At 38.6% G+C, this 15,525-nt stretch overlaps 2 protein-coding genes across 3 annotated transcripts in view; one reads left to right on the forward strand and one right to left on the reverse strand.

The window, feature by feature from the left end:
* The window catches only part of SEC24B (SEC24 homolog B, COPII coat complex component), a 553,630-nt gene that overhangs the window by 434,995 nt on the left and 103,110 nt on the right, over positions 1–15,525 (forward strand). The gene's annotated exons all lie outside the window — the stretch shown is intronic.
* GRID2 (glutamate ionotropic receptor delta type subunit 2) overlaps positions 1–15,525 on the reverse strand; it is a 679,658-nt gene that overhangs the window by 139,464 nt on the left and 524,669 nt on the right. For both annotated transcript variants that reach the window (XM_052681767.1, XM_052681768.1), the window contains exon 9: positions 329–430. In XM_052681767.1, the coding sequence (XP_052537727.1) occupies positions 329–430 (102 nt within the window). The remainder of the gene's footprint in view (positions 1–328; positions 431–15,525) is intronic.

Consider the following 15,525-nt stretch of genomic DNA (forward strand, 5'->3'; position numbering starts at 1 on the left):
CTATGTTACTTCATCAGTTCATGTGGTTGCATTATCTACTTCAGAATGCACCCGCGAAAGAAAAATGGGTTACAGTAAATTTGGTTCACCTGCTGAATTGATATTTACTGATTTTTTTAAATTACTTTTTAAAAACTTGGGTGGAAATCACTCCCTAGCGCTGGTATTGACATGCAGAAGTTAGGTGTCTGTTTGTTGAAAATATTCTCAATAAAAATGGGTTAAATATTGTACCTAATAAAAACCCTTCCAAATTACCCTCTGATAAGAAGACAAGGCAAAAAATAAACATTCCTTGTAGTGCAAAACGAAGAACATCTCTGCTTACCAACACGGTCACCACTCGCAGAACCACTCCTCGCATGTTATTCTCCAACTTCCTGTCTGTTAGGGACCCATTCAGACCGGTGATGGGATTCCAGCAGCCAAGCTGAAAGAGAAGGCAGAGGTTATTTCCGCGTTGCCCATAAAACCGCGCATTCCTCTCAGGTACCTTCAAGCAGGAGTGTAGGAAATACACAGAGTTCCTTCTAGAATCAATGGGACAGAAAGTCGGATAAGGGTTTGCACATGAATTTATCTCTAAACTCCAAATGAAGCAATTAGGTATATCAGTTTGTGCCTTTAAATACCAGAGTGTAATGGATGACAGAATCCTGCATTTGGAGGAATATGTATTGCTTTTGAAGCGCTTGGCGAGGATTTATTGCATGGAGGAATATTAATAGAAAATAATTGAAATGTGGTAAGGCTGTAAAAAAAGAAAAAAAAAAAAAAAAGATACTTCCACCTGACTTCCACTGATACGCTAATCGAAGAAATAATAGCGACCATAATTTCAATGTGCTGCCTGCTCCAGCCTGTCGCTCCTAGACCATAATTTCAATGTGCTGCCTGCTCCAGCCTGTCGCTCCTAGTGGAACTCTAACAAAAGGGATTAAAACTTACATTACTCTTTGGTAATGAAATAGCAGTGATTTTTAGCCAAGATAAAGATTCCATTTAAAGATGACTAAGAAAAAGACACGTAGGCACACCAGAGTGCTGAGAAAGGACTCCAACAGATAGTGGAGAGGAAGGAATGCAGCTATGAGACGCTTTGCCCAGATGCTATCATATCTGATGGCTTTCTATGGATAGAAGCAGCTCAGGGGTATCTGTAAGACTAACGTCCTTCCATTCTGAAAAGTAGATACTGAACTCTAATTTATTTTCTGAAGCATAACTTCACTACATTCTTACGTGAAGGTAGATGATTATTTCAGATGCAGAGAAATTAATTAACTGGCCACTCAACTGTTGGTCACGTGTACAAGCATCACCAGTCTCATTTCTAAAACACAATGCAAAACTCATCTGGCCTCTAAAAATATCGGCATTAAATTCAAAAACCAACAGAAGAACGACGGACTCCAGTAGACCTCAGAGTCAGTTCTGCTTACTCAGTACCTCCTCCACATCATTCCTAGCTATTAACGGTTGTACCAAGGGATTGCTGACATTCCAGATCCTCATTCCTCCTCTGCCAGAGGTGTCCAACAGCTTCAGGTGAAAAATCTAACAGCTCTAGCAGTAAGCTCTAGCACCAGTAATAGTGCTCAGTGAATGTACTGTATATTTAGGCACTGTACACTGTGTGGAATAAATCACTGCCATACTTATAAAGCAAAGTATTCCTCAGTCTCCATTTTTATTTGTTTATTTACGTATTAGAAACATTGAAAACAAACTAAGTTCAGAATAAAAGTACACAAAATTATTTCAGAGACTGTCATTCTCAGTCACATCAAGACACTAATTAGAAGTTGGTTCAAATTAGCATATCCAAATGTGTTGAAAGTCTAATTACCATGGATACCATACAGTCTTTGCCAGACTTTTGTGAAGAACCTTCGTATCCTTTTGAGGTTAAAGTCCATTTTCAATTACATACATCAATGTGTACGTATTAATATAGTGAAGTTTTCAGCTTGGATCTTTTTACTTTCTTAAGCAAAAGAAAACCCAGCGTAACCAATTGCTACAAATTTAGCAGTTTTCCTTTAAGATGACACATTTCATTTTCAATTATTGTTCATCTAATTTCCAGTTCACTTGTTCCTTTATGCAGCACAGTCATGATGGAGACGAATGTGCAATGCCGTGCCAGTAAAGTCAAAATTGATTTTGAGTGGGAGCTGCTTACTGTTATTAGGCAAAAATGAATCAACATTTATTGATGACAAGTTCAGCATGTCTCTGCAGCTAAAGCAAACGCTAACTTTGCTGAAACAGCAAGATGGGAGCTGTTGTGAGGCTTCCTCTACAGCTTTACCTCTCTCTTTGCTGTTTCTGCAAAATATCTGCTGCTAGGTTTATGTCCTCCTTTTGTTCTGTTTCTGAGAGTTGAGAGACTAGATTTGACAGATTTAACAGAATCTCACATTAATTCAAGTTGATCTGTGTAGAAGAATATGGACAGCTACTGAGCACAGTACCTGTCTTCTCTGTACCATGTAAATTTAGCTATTTATACTGCTTTGTACTTCAGATGAAATTCCTGCTAATTAAATGACAGTGTTTACTCTGCTACATTCTGATGCAAAATGATGAAGATGGAAGAGCTGACAGTGAGCTGCCTCATTTGCTTTCCAGTTTCCAATCTCATCCCACTTCCCAGCTTGTTACCCCTGCTACTATAATCATTAGCCTCTGCTTTTTCTCTGGCAGAGACAAAAATTTGACTTCCTTTAACAAAGGTGCTTCATTACTAGAAATTTTTGCCTCTATGAACTATGTGTGTGGAAGGTACATAATTTGTAATCAATATAAATCTATAAGAGTCTATATTATATTTCTAGTTTCCAGACACAGATTTATACAGAACTCAGAATGCTAAAATCCATAGTGTCTCCAAGACAGAGCTCACGGGCAGATTTTTATCCCCAGCTTCCACATTCCAACACACAATTCAAGTATTCTGTACTAAATCAGTGGACTCTCATGAGCATCCTTGAGCTTCCACCTTCTTTTGGCAGTGTGACATAAAGCTTTAAATTTTGTCAATTTTTTGACAATTTGGTGGGCTGGTGAGATCGCAGTTGAGAACAGACACACATAATAGTTGAAACCAGCGTATGCGTGCAAATGCATTACTTATGCACGCTGATAATAATTACTTGAGATCCTATGGAGTTCTATTGGTTAAACTAACAGAAAACATAGATGAACCAGTCTGAACTCAGACTGCATGTACGCAGCAGCACTGCAAAGGAGTAGAAAACACTCCAGAGAAGTTGCAAAGAAAATATGAAAGATAGAAAATCATTACATGTGTAACCAGAATCAATTAAGATGCCAAGACTAGTATCGCTTCTTTTTCCTTGATTTCCTTGGCCTCCTTTAAAACAAACAAACAAAAAGCTCACAAGATGTCAGTTTTACTACAAGGAGTACGAGAAAACATTTGCAGTGGCAGTGGTCTCCACAGAGCATTTCTAATAAGCTGCTCCGTTAGAGGCACATATCAGAGCCGATTGCTTGTGCAAACACCACCCTCCTTGCCTGCAGTTCTGGTACGCTCTTCTCAGTTTTCACCTTGGTCCAACCTGCTGTTGGAACTGACATTTTCTGAGTTAGGACTGCAGGAGAAGAAATATTCGTTAAGAATAGCCAGCTTCATTTCAAAATACAGTAAATTCAAGCAAATAGAAAAGATACCACAAACCTCTCATGAGACAGCATTCAACTCTAAATTCCAGGTGTTCTGGGAAGACTCAAAAATGGAATACACAGCAGAAAGATCACAAAGACACTTTTCTGTTATCATTGTGTGAGGGGTGGATTCAGCATTTTCAAAGCTTGTTGGACACCATTTCAAGCAAAATTCAAGTAGGAGTATATGAAGACAGCTTTGCAGAGAATACGCCCGATTACTCTTGTAATGCTAACATGATGGAACGTACAGCAGTAATAACAGGATGACATAACTGAAAACTGCAGCAAAGGAGGACAAGCCCAAACATAGCAGCCGCAGACACAAAAACAAAGGGAGAAAACTTGCTCACCTTTAAAAGGCCTCAGATAAGCAGGCATCTCCAATGAGAAACCACCACCTCTACTGCCAGTGTTTAAAAGAGGTCTGGGAAGGGGTGCATTCTGGCTCCACCCGTGCCATTCACTTAGGTACATTGTATGCACCTGAGCTCCCCCAGGTTGGCCCTGCCTTCCACCAGGTGCTTAATCACTGCTTCAGGCTGTGACTTAACATCTCCACTACAACTCTTGTCTCATTTGGTATTTAATATATCTGAGTAACTGTGAAATCAGAGACCAAATCACAGAAGAAAAGCCGCAAAATATGCATTTTATCTGTCGTTCAGATACTGCGAGCAAAAGTTGAGGGAGACGCTCTTTTACCTGAGTAAAGTCCCGTTAGTTTAGCTCCCCAGCAAACATCCAATGTCCAGTCAACCACATCTGTAAAATGTCTGGTGGCCACGGGTTAATCAGTGTTCTGGTAATCCTGGCACTGATAAAAAATGAAGACTGGTTTTGCTGTCCACAACCATTTCCTAATGAATATGGTTAGCTGGAAGGATGTGCTTAACCTCACTGGAGCTTAGGTAACAGCAAATAATAAGTTGTTCGAATCAATAGAAAATACTGTGTTTAACAAATTGTATAATGTATAGCAGCACTTGTAATACCTAAATTCTGTGTAAGGAAGCTATATAATTAATTTTTACTGCATGTTTTATCGTTCTGTCTCTGGACTAGAAGGAATGACTCGCCCCTAGACTCACTCTACTGTTTTCGAGATGTGTTAGGAGCATGTGAGCACACAAGTTCAGTTTTAAATTCAGAGCCTCAAGGAAAGTAACTGCAGCTCTCCAAGTGCTCAGTTTGTTTTATTAGCCTATCATAGACAAGTGCAAAAGACCTAAGTATGGATTTCTTTCATCAAAGCCAAAGCACACAATCAAATAACACAGCTAATAAAATGCTTCACTTTGGAGCTTGCCCAAAACTCCTCAGTTTTTTAAACAGAAATAAAGAAGCTAATGGAAATCTACCTGCTGGTAATGTGCTGTTTGTTTTCCTTCCAGCTTTTGACTTAGTATTTTCTCAAGGCTTTGTGCACCCAGACTAGTGCCAGAAATTATAACTGAAAGTTTTATACCACTGACAAATATAGGGAGAAAAAAGCATACACTACGTAACTGCTCTCACAACTTGCACTCCACTTATGAAGGACAGCCTAGTGCTTAGGCCAAGTTTCCAGAGGAACTCTAGTGGTCTGATTTTTGGAAAGCATAATAAATAACCACATCTCAAAGGTGATGAACCATTTCTGTGAGCTAGTGGTGTCATTGCAAAGTTCCTTCCCTTTTTTACGCCCTTCATCTCTAGCCTATTTGCACTGTTACTACTTTTCCTTTCATTTGAAATTTGGTGGTTTTAATCCATCATTTCCCACTACTAATTGTCTTCTCTTTTATTTTCAGAAAACATCTTTTTTCTTCTCAGGTCTTCTGTGTGTATCCAGTACTTTCCCAGCAGCTCATAACCTGTAGTTAACTTGCTCTTTCCTGCATTGCAATTACTCCTGCAATTTCGCTGTATATATCCAGCACGCTTTCTTTCTTCTCTGCTTTTCTTTCCCGTGATCTTCTCCTGTGTTTCCAATGACCTTTTCGGATTGGTAGAGGGATCTAGATTTTCTCCTGGGTTGGTAAAGGGACCTAAGATTTTTCTTGCTTTTACTTCATCCTGCTTTGACTTATCTTTCAATCACTTTGTGCCCCTTCTTTCTCTTTAGCCCTTGAATCTCCTTTTCTCTCAGGTAGTTTCCTCTCCCAGGAAAATTCCCCTCACCTCCTGCTCCCCCATTTGTGTTATGATGGACACAGGACTTAACTATATACATTGAAGTATGGCCTTGCTTTCCTCTTTCAAATTTTTATCACTCCTTTTCCCCAAAATACTTATTTTGCCTTTTCCTCAAAGATCCAAACAGGGATATTAAGGGATCAGATGGCAATCTCTTTCCCACTGCTTCTGTATTTTGATGGAAGTCACACACTCAAAAGAGTCTCTTTGACCTAGATATCATCCCTTTGCTGTATGATAAATCGACTATCAATTACCCAGTAAAATCTCCCCTGGAAATCCCATTGGTGCCTGGGGATTGCCATGACCCCATGCATTCACAGGGAGAGTATCAATATTTCTTTAGTGGTGTAGTACCACTACCCATATTACAGAGAAAGCACATGCTTACAAGCTACTAGCATGTTCAAGTGTATTTTGAATGGTAAAATGACCTTTATAAGGTGGTGAGTTTTGCTTTCTATTTGCTGAAAATTGAGGTAAGAATGCAGTGTCCGGCAGCTGAAATTTTCAGTCAACAGCTGTAGCAAAGCCAGTAAACACCCAGACATTATCATAGAGCCTGACTTGGCAGTATATTGCCCAGAAAACACAGTGCACAGGAGAAGATGAGAAGGATAAAAAAAATTCACTGAAGATACCAGTCGTTAAATCTAACATCTACTTAAACACGTTGTATTTTTGTTTTTAACAGTATTTTCTTGCTGTCTGGAGACAATGTTACCACCTCATTATAGTTTATTAGGTAATATAAAGTAACTTAAAATGGCATTACGACAACCTTCCTCCTCCAAATAAAGAAAAAGCATTACTCTTCCCCCAGCATACGTGTTTATGTTGTCAGAGTAAAATTCATTAATACTGTTGTCATAACACATGGAAAGTTTGCTCACCAATGTCTGGACTAATCCAGGGAATTGAAAATACCAATTAAACTCAGGTTTGTGGGCAGATTAAATACACCCCATTTGATTTTCGAATGCAAAATATAACTGCTTTCTCATTAAGAATTTTAAAAGTTTATACAGAAGTCTTTTATCTAAATCATGCAAGTTCTAAATAAAGCAAAGAATAAGTAAATCGATTTATAACTGAAGTTTCTACATTCTATGCTGGTACATCCCTACATCATTACGAAATCAAAGAGGAAAGTACTCAGTACATTAGACCATGACATATAGGACTCTGGTACCATTGAAAAACATTTGATCAAGCCTGATCAGCAGCAAACAATGAGAAATGCTATTTTTCACTGAACTGCACAAATCTCCCTCTCTACTGTAAATATCAAGATGTGCAATGCACATTTCAGCTTTTCATCAATTTCCTGATAGCATATGAACATTCAATAGACTCTCAGCTTTTCCTTCAGCTCACTAAGATGCTTTTTGGGGATTTGATTTCTTAGCAACGGTATGGCATAGTGGAATGTATTTGCACTGTTGCAGGACTTAAAAATTCTGAGGACAGTGCTTTTTTTTTTTTTTTTTTTTTTTTGTTTGCATTTACAATGAATCAAAATTGCAATAGCGTAAGACAAACCCAACACTATTTTACTATTTTATTTGGGCCCCTCACTACAAGAAAGACATTGAGGCCCTGGAACGTGTCCAGAGAAGGGCAACAAAACTGGTGAGGGGTCTGGTGCACAAACCTTATGAGGAGCGGCTGAGGGAGCTGGGATTGTTCAGTCTGGAGAAGAGGAGGCTCAGGGGAGACCTCATTGCACTCTATAACTTCCTGAAAGGAGGTTGTGGTGCAAAAGGTTCTGGCCTCTTCTCCCAGGCAAACAGTAGGACCTGAGGAAATGGCCAGAAGTTATACCAGAGGAGGTTTAGGTTGGACATTAGGAGAAACTTTTTCTCTCAAAGGGTGGTCAGGCACTGGAATGGCTGCCCAGGGAGGTGGTGGAGTCGCCATCCCTGGCGGTGTTCAAGAGGCGCCTGGATGAGGAGCTACAAGATATGGTTTAGTAGCTTGTGGTACTAATAGGAATGGGAGGGTGGTTGGACTAGATGATCTTGCAGGTTGTTTCCAACCTTGTGATTCTGTGGGTTTCACAGGTTCTTACTTAGAGAGAAGTGGGTTTAGGAGCAGGTCCAATAAACCACAGAAAGTAATCTTTCAGAGCAGAGCAAATTGACCAGACTCGAACACCTCGCTTCCGTAACAGAGTGCTGGCTGGCACCAAGTGACTTGGACATCTCCACTCTGCATTGCAGTCAGTGTGGTGAGCAGGCATGCGGGGAAGCACCTAGAATTTTTCTGGATGACAGTGAAAAATTCCTTTTGAATATAACTACAGAATTAGAGGTCTGGGAGTCAGTTCTGAAATGAGTACTCCTGTGTTGGTTTTCATGATGCATGAAAAACAAGAGTTGCCTTTGCAGGACTTGGTAATGCATGGCAAATATTCCTAGAATGTACATACCTGCAAATATATCATTTGAAAACCTTGAAGAGAGAACTACCTCATTTTTAAACTTATGCTTAGCATATTTGACATTCCATGAAGTTCTTCAGAATGAGATACAGAATAAGACAGACAAAAAAAAAAAAATATATATATATATATATATATATGGAAGACGATGATGTACTGGCATGAAAACACTTCTTTCAGCTGCCAAATATGAGGCCTCAGAAAGGCTGAAATTATACTACTTTTGTTCTAAAGAGCACATGCAACTCACTATTTTCTCATACGCATTCACTTCTCATTACCAATGTGAGAGACAAAGGATTAAGTACAGAGGTAGTATGAGAACATGCTCCACTGTCTGCTACATATGATATACCTATCTTAAAGCATATTTGTACCTGTCTAGAAGCTTTTCAGACTTATGCCACTTTAAAGAAGTTTGCACTCTCTGTGCAACATGGAAAAATTTGTTAGTCCTCCTTAAGTGTAGTACAAAGAATGATGTGATCTCCTGTTCCTACATCTCCTACTCACACATGCCAGCACAGTATGATTCCTAGGGGCATGAACAATAAAACATCTGCTCACAAAGCATCAATGTTGACCAAAAAATAACGTGAACACACTCAGCTGATGGAGAACAAGAAATGAAAACATGAAACTTCTGCCAGCTTAACTCGTTTATATTTTTACATGCATGTATCAAAACACTCCTGAAAATGCCTGAAGAATGAAAACCTTTGGTGAAAAAGCTTTTATTGGAAAATAGCCTTCAAGTTCCTCGCTATAGAGAATAAACATGGCAGTGCAACAAGCACAGCACTAGACAGTAAATTGCTATCCGTTGATTCCCCACGTTCCTGTGATGCTTAAATGAGAAATGCATAGATTAAAACAATCTTTGCTTACACACGGATCAATACTCCACTCCTAAAATCCAAGATTTATTTTTCCTGTTGGCAGAAAAAATAAAGAGGCTTATTAAGTTGGATATGTCACTGGCTTACTAGCTTGATGCTGGCTAGAAAATCAAAGAACATTTGATCACTGATATGTTAGAAAACAGTATTCCAGTATAACCCCTGCTCACAGGGCGTATGACTAATGTCACTGCTTTGCAGTGCGTTTGGACAAGGTATTACAAGTGAAGTATTTGATTGTATTTTTTGAGAACTTGGTGGTAAAGAAGTTTGTGGAGTGGAATTTTTCCCCCACTCCCTCATTACAAAGCAGCTTTCTTAATAATCAGAGCTGATGCTGAAGAACCAAAAAGGTTCGGCACAGCAGTGACCAAGCAGAGTACCTGTACCAAGCAACAGCCTGGACTGTGTAAATGCACCTGGTGGATAAAACCCACAGCTAATAGGCAGTCTCCTGTCTTCTTTAAAGGAAGTGCCATCTTCTTCTAAAGGATGTTTTCACACCACAGGCAGAAAGGCTGGGTGTAAATTTGAGAAGATGGTCATGGCCGACACCAGGGTTGTGAAAGCATATGTTTTCCCATGAAATGCAACTGCAATGAGAAAACACACGTTCAGCCACACTAATAAATGTCAGGCAGGTGCCAAGAGTGCACAGGCAGACCTTCAGCGTTAGGGTTTTGGCACTGTCTCATACCAGGGATCTGTCTCACCATGGGGTCCAGATAATCCTTTCCCATATTTTCAGTTCCAGATGATATCAGCTCCAAATGCACAGGCCTTTTTTTTAGCATCAATAAACCATTACTAAAATTATGTATGTATTTACTTCTTTGCTAAAGCCCCTGACAGAACTATTATACTGATAACCAAAAGTTAAACTGATAAGAATCAAAAGCAATTTCCTCTCTAACTAACAGCACCAACCTTCAACACAGAAAATACATTCAGCTTCTTTTCTTTCACATACCACAGAACATAATTGCCTATAAGAAAGTCTGTCGTCAAGTAAGACCTGTGCTCCTGCAGCCTTCTGATGCCCTCAGTGACCCTAGAGGCCACCAGGTAAAGTGTAATTCTGATTGCACAGTCTTTCTTACTGGCAGTGTACAGCATTCACAGCTGAAAGCTGGACTATACAATAGACAAACTATTAAAATCTTGACGTTACATTTGCATGCATTACATAACACGCTGTTTAAAGGCAAGTTTGGAACTCAAGAATTTACTGCTAATCAGTGCTTTGCCAAAAAGTAGCCAGACTCCAACTAGATCTTCCAGAAGCAAGTTTGCCACACTAGAGAAGGTACAACTCATTTCAGTGCTGAGAGCTTGCCTCAAAAGCTGGCTCTTATCTATCTGGACTGCACTTGTCTGAGAGTTCTCTTTGGTATAATTGTGACAGCAAATTTTACTGGCTTAGATAAACTCAGAAAGAAGAAGAAATTATTGCGATCACATGAGACTACAAAAGAAACTTCTGTAACTTATGATTTTCTAAACATTATAGCAGTTTAAAATTTCACAGGCAAACTAACCTTTATTGCTGCTACCCTTGGTAAACGCACTGTAAGCCTATTACTTCAGGCTGAAGAGAAAATAAGAAATCAAAAAAGCCTATCACTTGGTGTGATGTCTACTCATTGTCTAAAGCAGAGATAAAGGCAAGTTATTAACCTATCAGTATTAGTTTTGATTAAAACCCTTCAGACACTTTCATTGTCTGTGTTGACAGTAGCTATATATTATTCATTTTACCTGCATTTCATTATACTTCTAATATGCAATCATATTTTGCTACTGTGAACCTGAGTATAAGGCACTTGAGGCTAGATTCTTGGTTTGGCTATTTCAGCATATTTTAATGAAAATAATCTGCATTAGTCTAGCTGATGATCCCACCTTATCTCTACAACTGTGAAAACAACTATATTTTTTCTTAGAATAGGTCCTGAATATGTCTCGATTTTTAGTACAACACCTGGGGTTTATGCTCAGCTTCCTTTCGTCGCATAAAAACACTCATTCAAATGAGATTTTGTACAGCTAGAGGAAAAGTAAAATGCTTCTATGGAAGATGCAATAAAACTAAGTGAATAATTCATCTATTTTTCATATACAAACTTATTCATAGCATAATATCCTCTAATAGCTGCCATTATGAAGTTGCAGGCAGTTTCTCCAGAGTGTTAAATAATCAGAAAACTTCACTAATTCATTTATCAGGACACATTGCACTTACATAACAGTTTTGTCTCATGACAGGATTATCAGGTTTCTAGTATGAACATCTACCATTATCAATTCAATACTTCACTTTTAGAACCCGAGAAAATATAATCTATATAATTTCTATAGAAAGTGTTAGTAGTAACTTAGAATAAGCATTACACAGCATGCGATAGTCCCACTCAAAGTAGATGTCATTCTGAGTTTGTAGCATATTTGAAGATCTTGAACAACCGAAATTGAGTACGTCTTCAGGAAAACAAGTAGCAGTAAGTCCAAGCCCTTTGCATCTAAACATACCCAAACCAGTCTGTATTATATTTAAAATAATATTAAAAATAATAAAAGGAAAAAATATAGATCTGAAAGGTTGAAGAAGGTTATCCATCCCATCTACTCTTCACTGGTGAGGCTTTATCTGGAGTACTGTGTCCAGTTCTGGGTTCCTCAGTTCACCGAAGACAGGGAAGTTTGAGAGCGAGTCTAGTGGAGAGCTGTAAAGATATTAAGGAGCATGGAGCATCCTCCATGAAGGGAAAGCTGAGAGAGGAGAAGACTGAGGGGAGATCTTACCAATGCTTACAAATACCCAGAGGGCAGGTTTCAAGAGCATGGGGCCAGGCTCTTTCCAATGGTGCCCAGCAACAGGACAACGGGCAACAGACAGAAATTGAAACATGGGAACTTCACATGAACATGAGAAAACTGAGAGTGACTGAGCACCAAAACAAGTTGTACAGAGATGTTGCGAAAGCTCCTTCTCTGGAAATATTCAAAACCTGCCTGGACACTATTCCGTATAATCTACTCTAGGGTACCTGCTTTGGTGGAGGGTGGGAGGGCAGCTGAGTAGGTGATCTCCAGTGATCCCATCCAACGCCTACAGTTCTGTGATTCTAAGAGAAGTCAGAGTACTACAAACAATGCGTTAAAATATGATGCACTCACTAATGTCCTCCTCACATAACTAATTGGATTCACAATTATCTCACTTTAGTAGCTAAGTAGCTCAATATTATTTTACAGTTACTTATTACATGCTATTTTTCTGACGCTTTAAGCCACTCCACCCTGTCTATTCCCACCTTTAATCCATTAGCATCTTCTATTCCCACCTCCAGATAGCCACCACACAGAGGGGCACATACCTTTGTAACAAATTCTCAAGCCAAACTTTTTCTGTGCTAAGTATAGTAATGCTCAGACTAACTATATTGAACAGATATCTCTAACACATACGCATTATTTTCTGTCATGTGGGCTTCTTCTGTTTCCCTGCTCACATAGAAGTGTCATTGTAGCTGTGCTGGTATAATTCTATAAACAAGCTAGGCTTGTATAGAGAAGTAATAACTTTTATTAGAACAAGAGATATAGTCCAGGGAGAGAACAAGCTTCAGGCTCAGAAAACTAATGAAAGTCCTTTGAGACAAAAAGCTTTCTTGCTTAGCCTCCAACTGTATTATTTGGTCTTATAAAAGAAATAACCTTTTTGCTGTAGGCCTGACTGGCCTTTGTTATAATAGATTACTTATGATAGAGATAGGTCAAAAAGGAGTTGTAAAACAAAATAAAGTTAGCCAAAAAGCCAAGAAGACAGGAAAGGTAAAACCACGGCCTGGATAAATATCAGCTCCTCACACAGATTAGCCAGACTGACCAAAACCAGAAGATAATCTCTTCAAGATCAGCACCATGATAGCACTGCTTTCCAAAACTGCTGACCTCTAGACAGAAACACAATGATCAGTACTTTTGGAGAGAACACATAGAACTGATTATTAGTACATTACAGAAACTACAGCTAACTACTGAAAGCAGATAGAAGTCAAATGGCACTCAGGTGAAGTTATATTTATTAAGCAGATTTAAGGATACAAAGGGATGTGGACTACTGGAAGTAGGGTTCCCTGTGTATGGGGAACGCTATGGAAAATACAACATTGCTGCTCAATGGGCAGTTCTTAGCCTGAATCTTTAACAGCAAGGTCTCCTTCCAGGCCTTCCAGCGTCTGCAACCAGCAGCAGTCTGGTGAAACGATGTGCTATTCATGACACAGGAAAATCCATAAGGGGCTGCTTAAACAAGCAAAAGAGTACACAGGACTGCATGTGATTTATCTGGATGTCATTGCAAAGCTGTGTTCTCTGATCTTGAAAGATCACAATGGCTGGAAGAAGGTAAATATCACATCCATCCTCAAAAAAGAATAAGAAAGAGAATTCAGCAAAACAGACTGGTAGACCTAGACTCTGTTCCTTTGGGGGACCATCACACAAATCCCTTTGAGAAGCATTTCATAAGATGTGATGGATAGGATGGTGCTGAAGAAAAGCTGGCAGATTTCCTGGTCAAAACACACTTCATCTTCCTGATTGCTTTCTGCAATGAGAAAACCTGGATCAGTGGATGAGAAGGTGGCAGTTTTCTTGACTTTAGTCAGGCTTTTCTAATTGTATGTACTCTTGTAGCCAGGGCTACATTAGTGAGAACATAGCTATTAAAGAGATAGATTTATTCACCCTAGAGAGGAGGAGATGAAGGAGAACCTTAATTGCTAACTATAGTTGCAAATGGAGGAAAATTACAGAGAAGATGGAAATAGACTGCTTAGTGATGGTGACCAATGAGACAATGAAAAGCAAGAGTCACAAGCTGCAGCAAAAGCAGTTCTCTGTGTTTAGAGTGACCAAACACTGGGAATAGGAGATCAAAGAGGATTTATCTATAAGAAATAGCTTTTGTGTCACCGCAAACTACTACATTCCTGAGAAAGGAAAATCTTTGCAGATTTCATTATGCAAAAGTCAGCATAGCTAATGAAACCAAGAATCAGGGGAAGACAGGAAGAACGCAATTCAGGTTTCCAGTCAGTCAACAGGGAGATGCCAGGCATAATCTAAATGAGAAGTGAAGGATGGCCCTTTCTCTCTTAAGATTGTATTGCCTGAGGGGATATCTATGTGCTTCTTGGGCAGTTGATGCCTTGAAATGGGAAAGCAAACCTCTCCAAGTAGAGTAAAGAAAAATTTCAGTTTTTAAAATCTCTTTCATCCAAACAGTTTCTATCTGTATTTTCCATCCAAGCAATTGCCTTTTACTATAAGACTCTGATCCTTAAAATTCCGGTTTATCAATTAATCCATACAGCTTTACACTGGACAACTCCTCTTTTAGTCATCTACCAGTTTTACAAATGACAGCTGTTTCTTGAAGATGCTTGACAAAAATATTAGAAAGGAAAACAAGCCATTTTGCCTAAAGGTTAATATAACTGCACCTCATAACTAACAATGACCAGAATACAGAATCATGGCATAAATTGATGTATTAGCAGACAGGTAGCATAGAAGGAGGCTTACCTGGTAGTTATTAAGGTAATTATCATATTACCATTATTATATTACCATTATTAAGGTAATTATCATATCATCCTATGATTTGTGCAGCAAAACATCCTTTTCTTTCATTTGTTTGATACTAACAATTTAAACTACAACTGCTGAAGTTTTCTCTGCCAGATGTCTGTTCAGAGTATAATAAATTCTGTTGTAACTCTTACATATATCACATTTGAATTGTGAAAGCTGCAAATGCAAATAAATTGGACTATTTCTGATTTCTTAGTAGTACTGCACATTGGGAATGCTATAAATACATTCTTAAATGATAATACACATTATGATAATTAACATTTTAGCATAACTTCCTCAATTAAGTTCTCATCTTACTATTGTTCCACTTGCTTAACAATTTCTGCCTGGAAATGTTCCAGGTTTGGTCTCAGACAGAGATCTAAATTAATTAATTATTTACTTTAGACTTTAGAGTAACACTTTTCTAACTCTTTTCAAAAGGACAACTGTAGAAAAGAATTTTCTGAATGTTAAACAACAACAACAACAAACAACAGGGAAAAAAAAAAGAAAAAAGTGCCATGCCCTACTTTAAACACTGTATGGAACAGGAAGCTCAATCCAGCAGAGAAACAAATATTTTGTAAATAGATTTTATATGCTAGCTGAAACATTTTCAAGACAGATGGATAACTCTGTTTTCTATTTTCACATTTTAACCGTTTT

This window comes from Tympanuchus pallidicinctus, unplaced genomic scaffold (assembly GCF_026119805.1).
Source record: "Tympanuchus pallidicinctus isolate F22 unplaced genomic scaffold, pur_lepc_1.0 scaffold2, whole genome shotgun sequence".
NCBI lineage: Eukaryota > Metazoa > Chordata > Aves > Galliformes > Phasianidae > Tympanuchus > Tympanuchus pallidicinctus.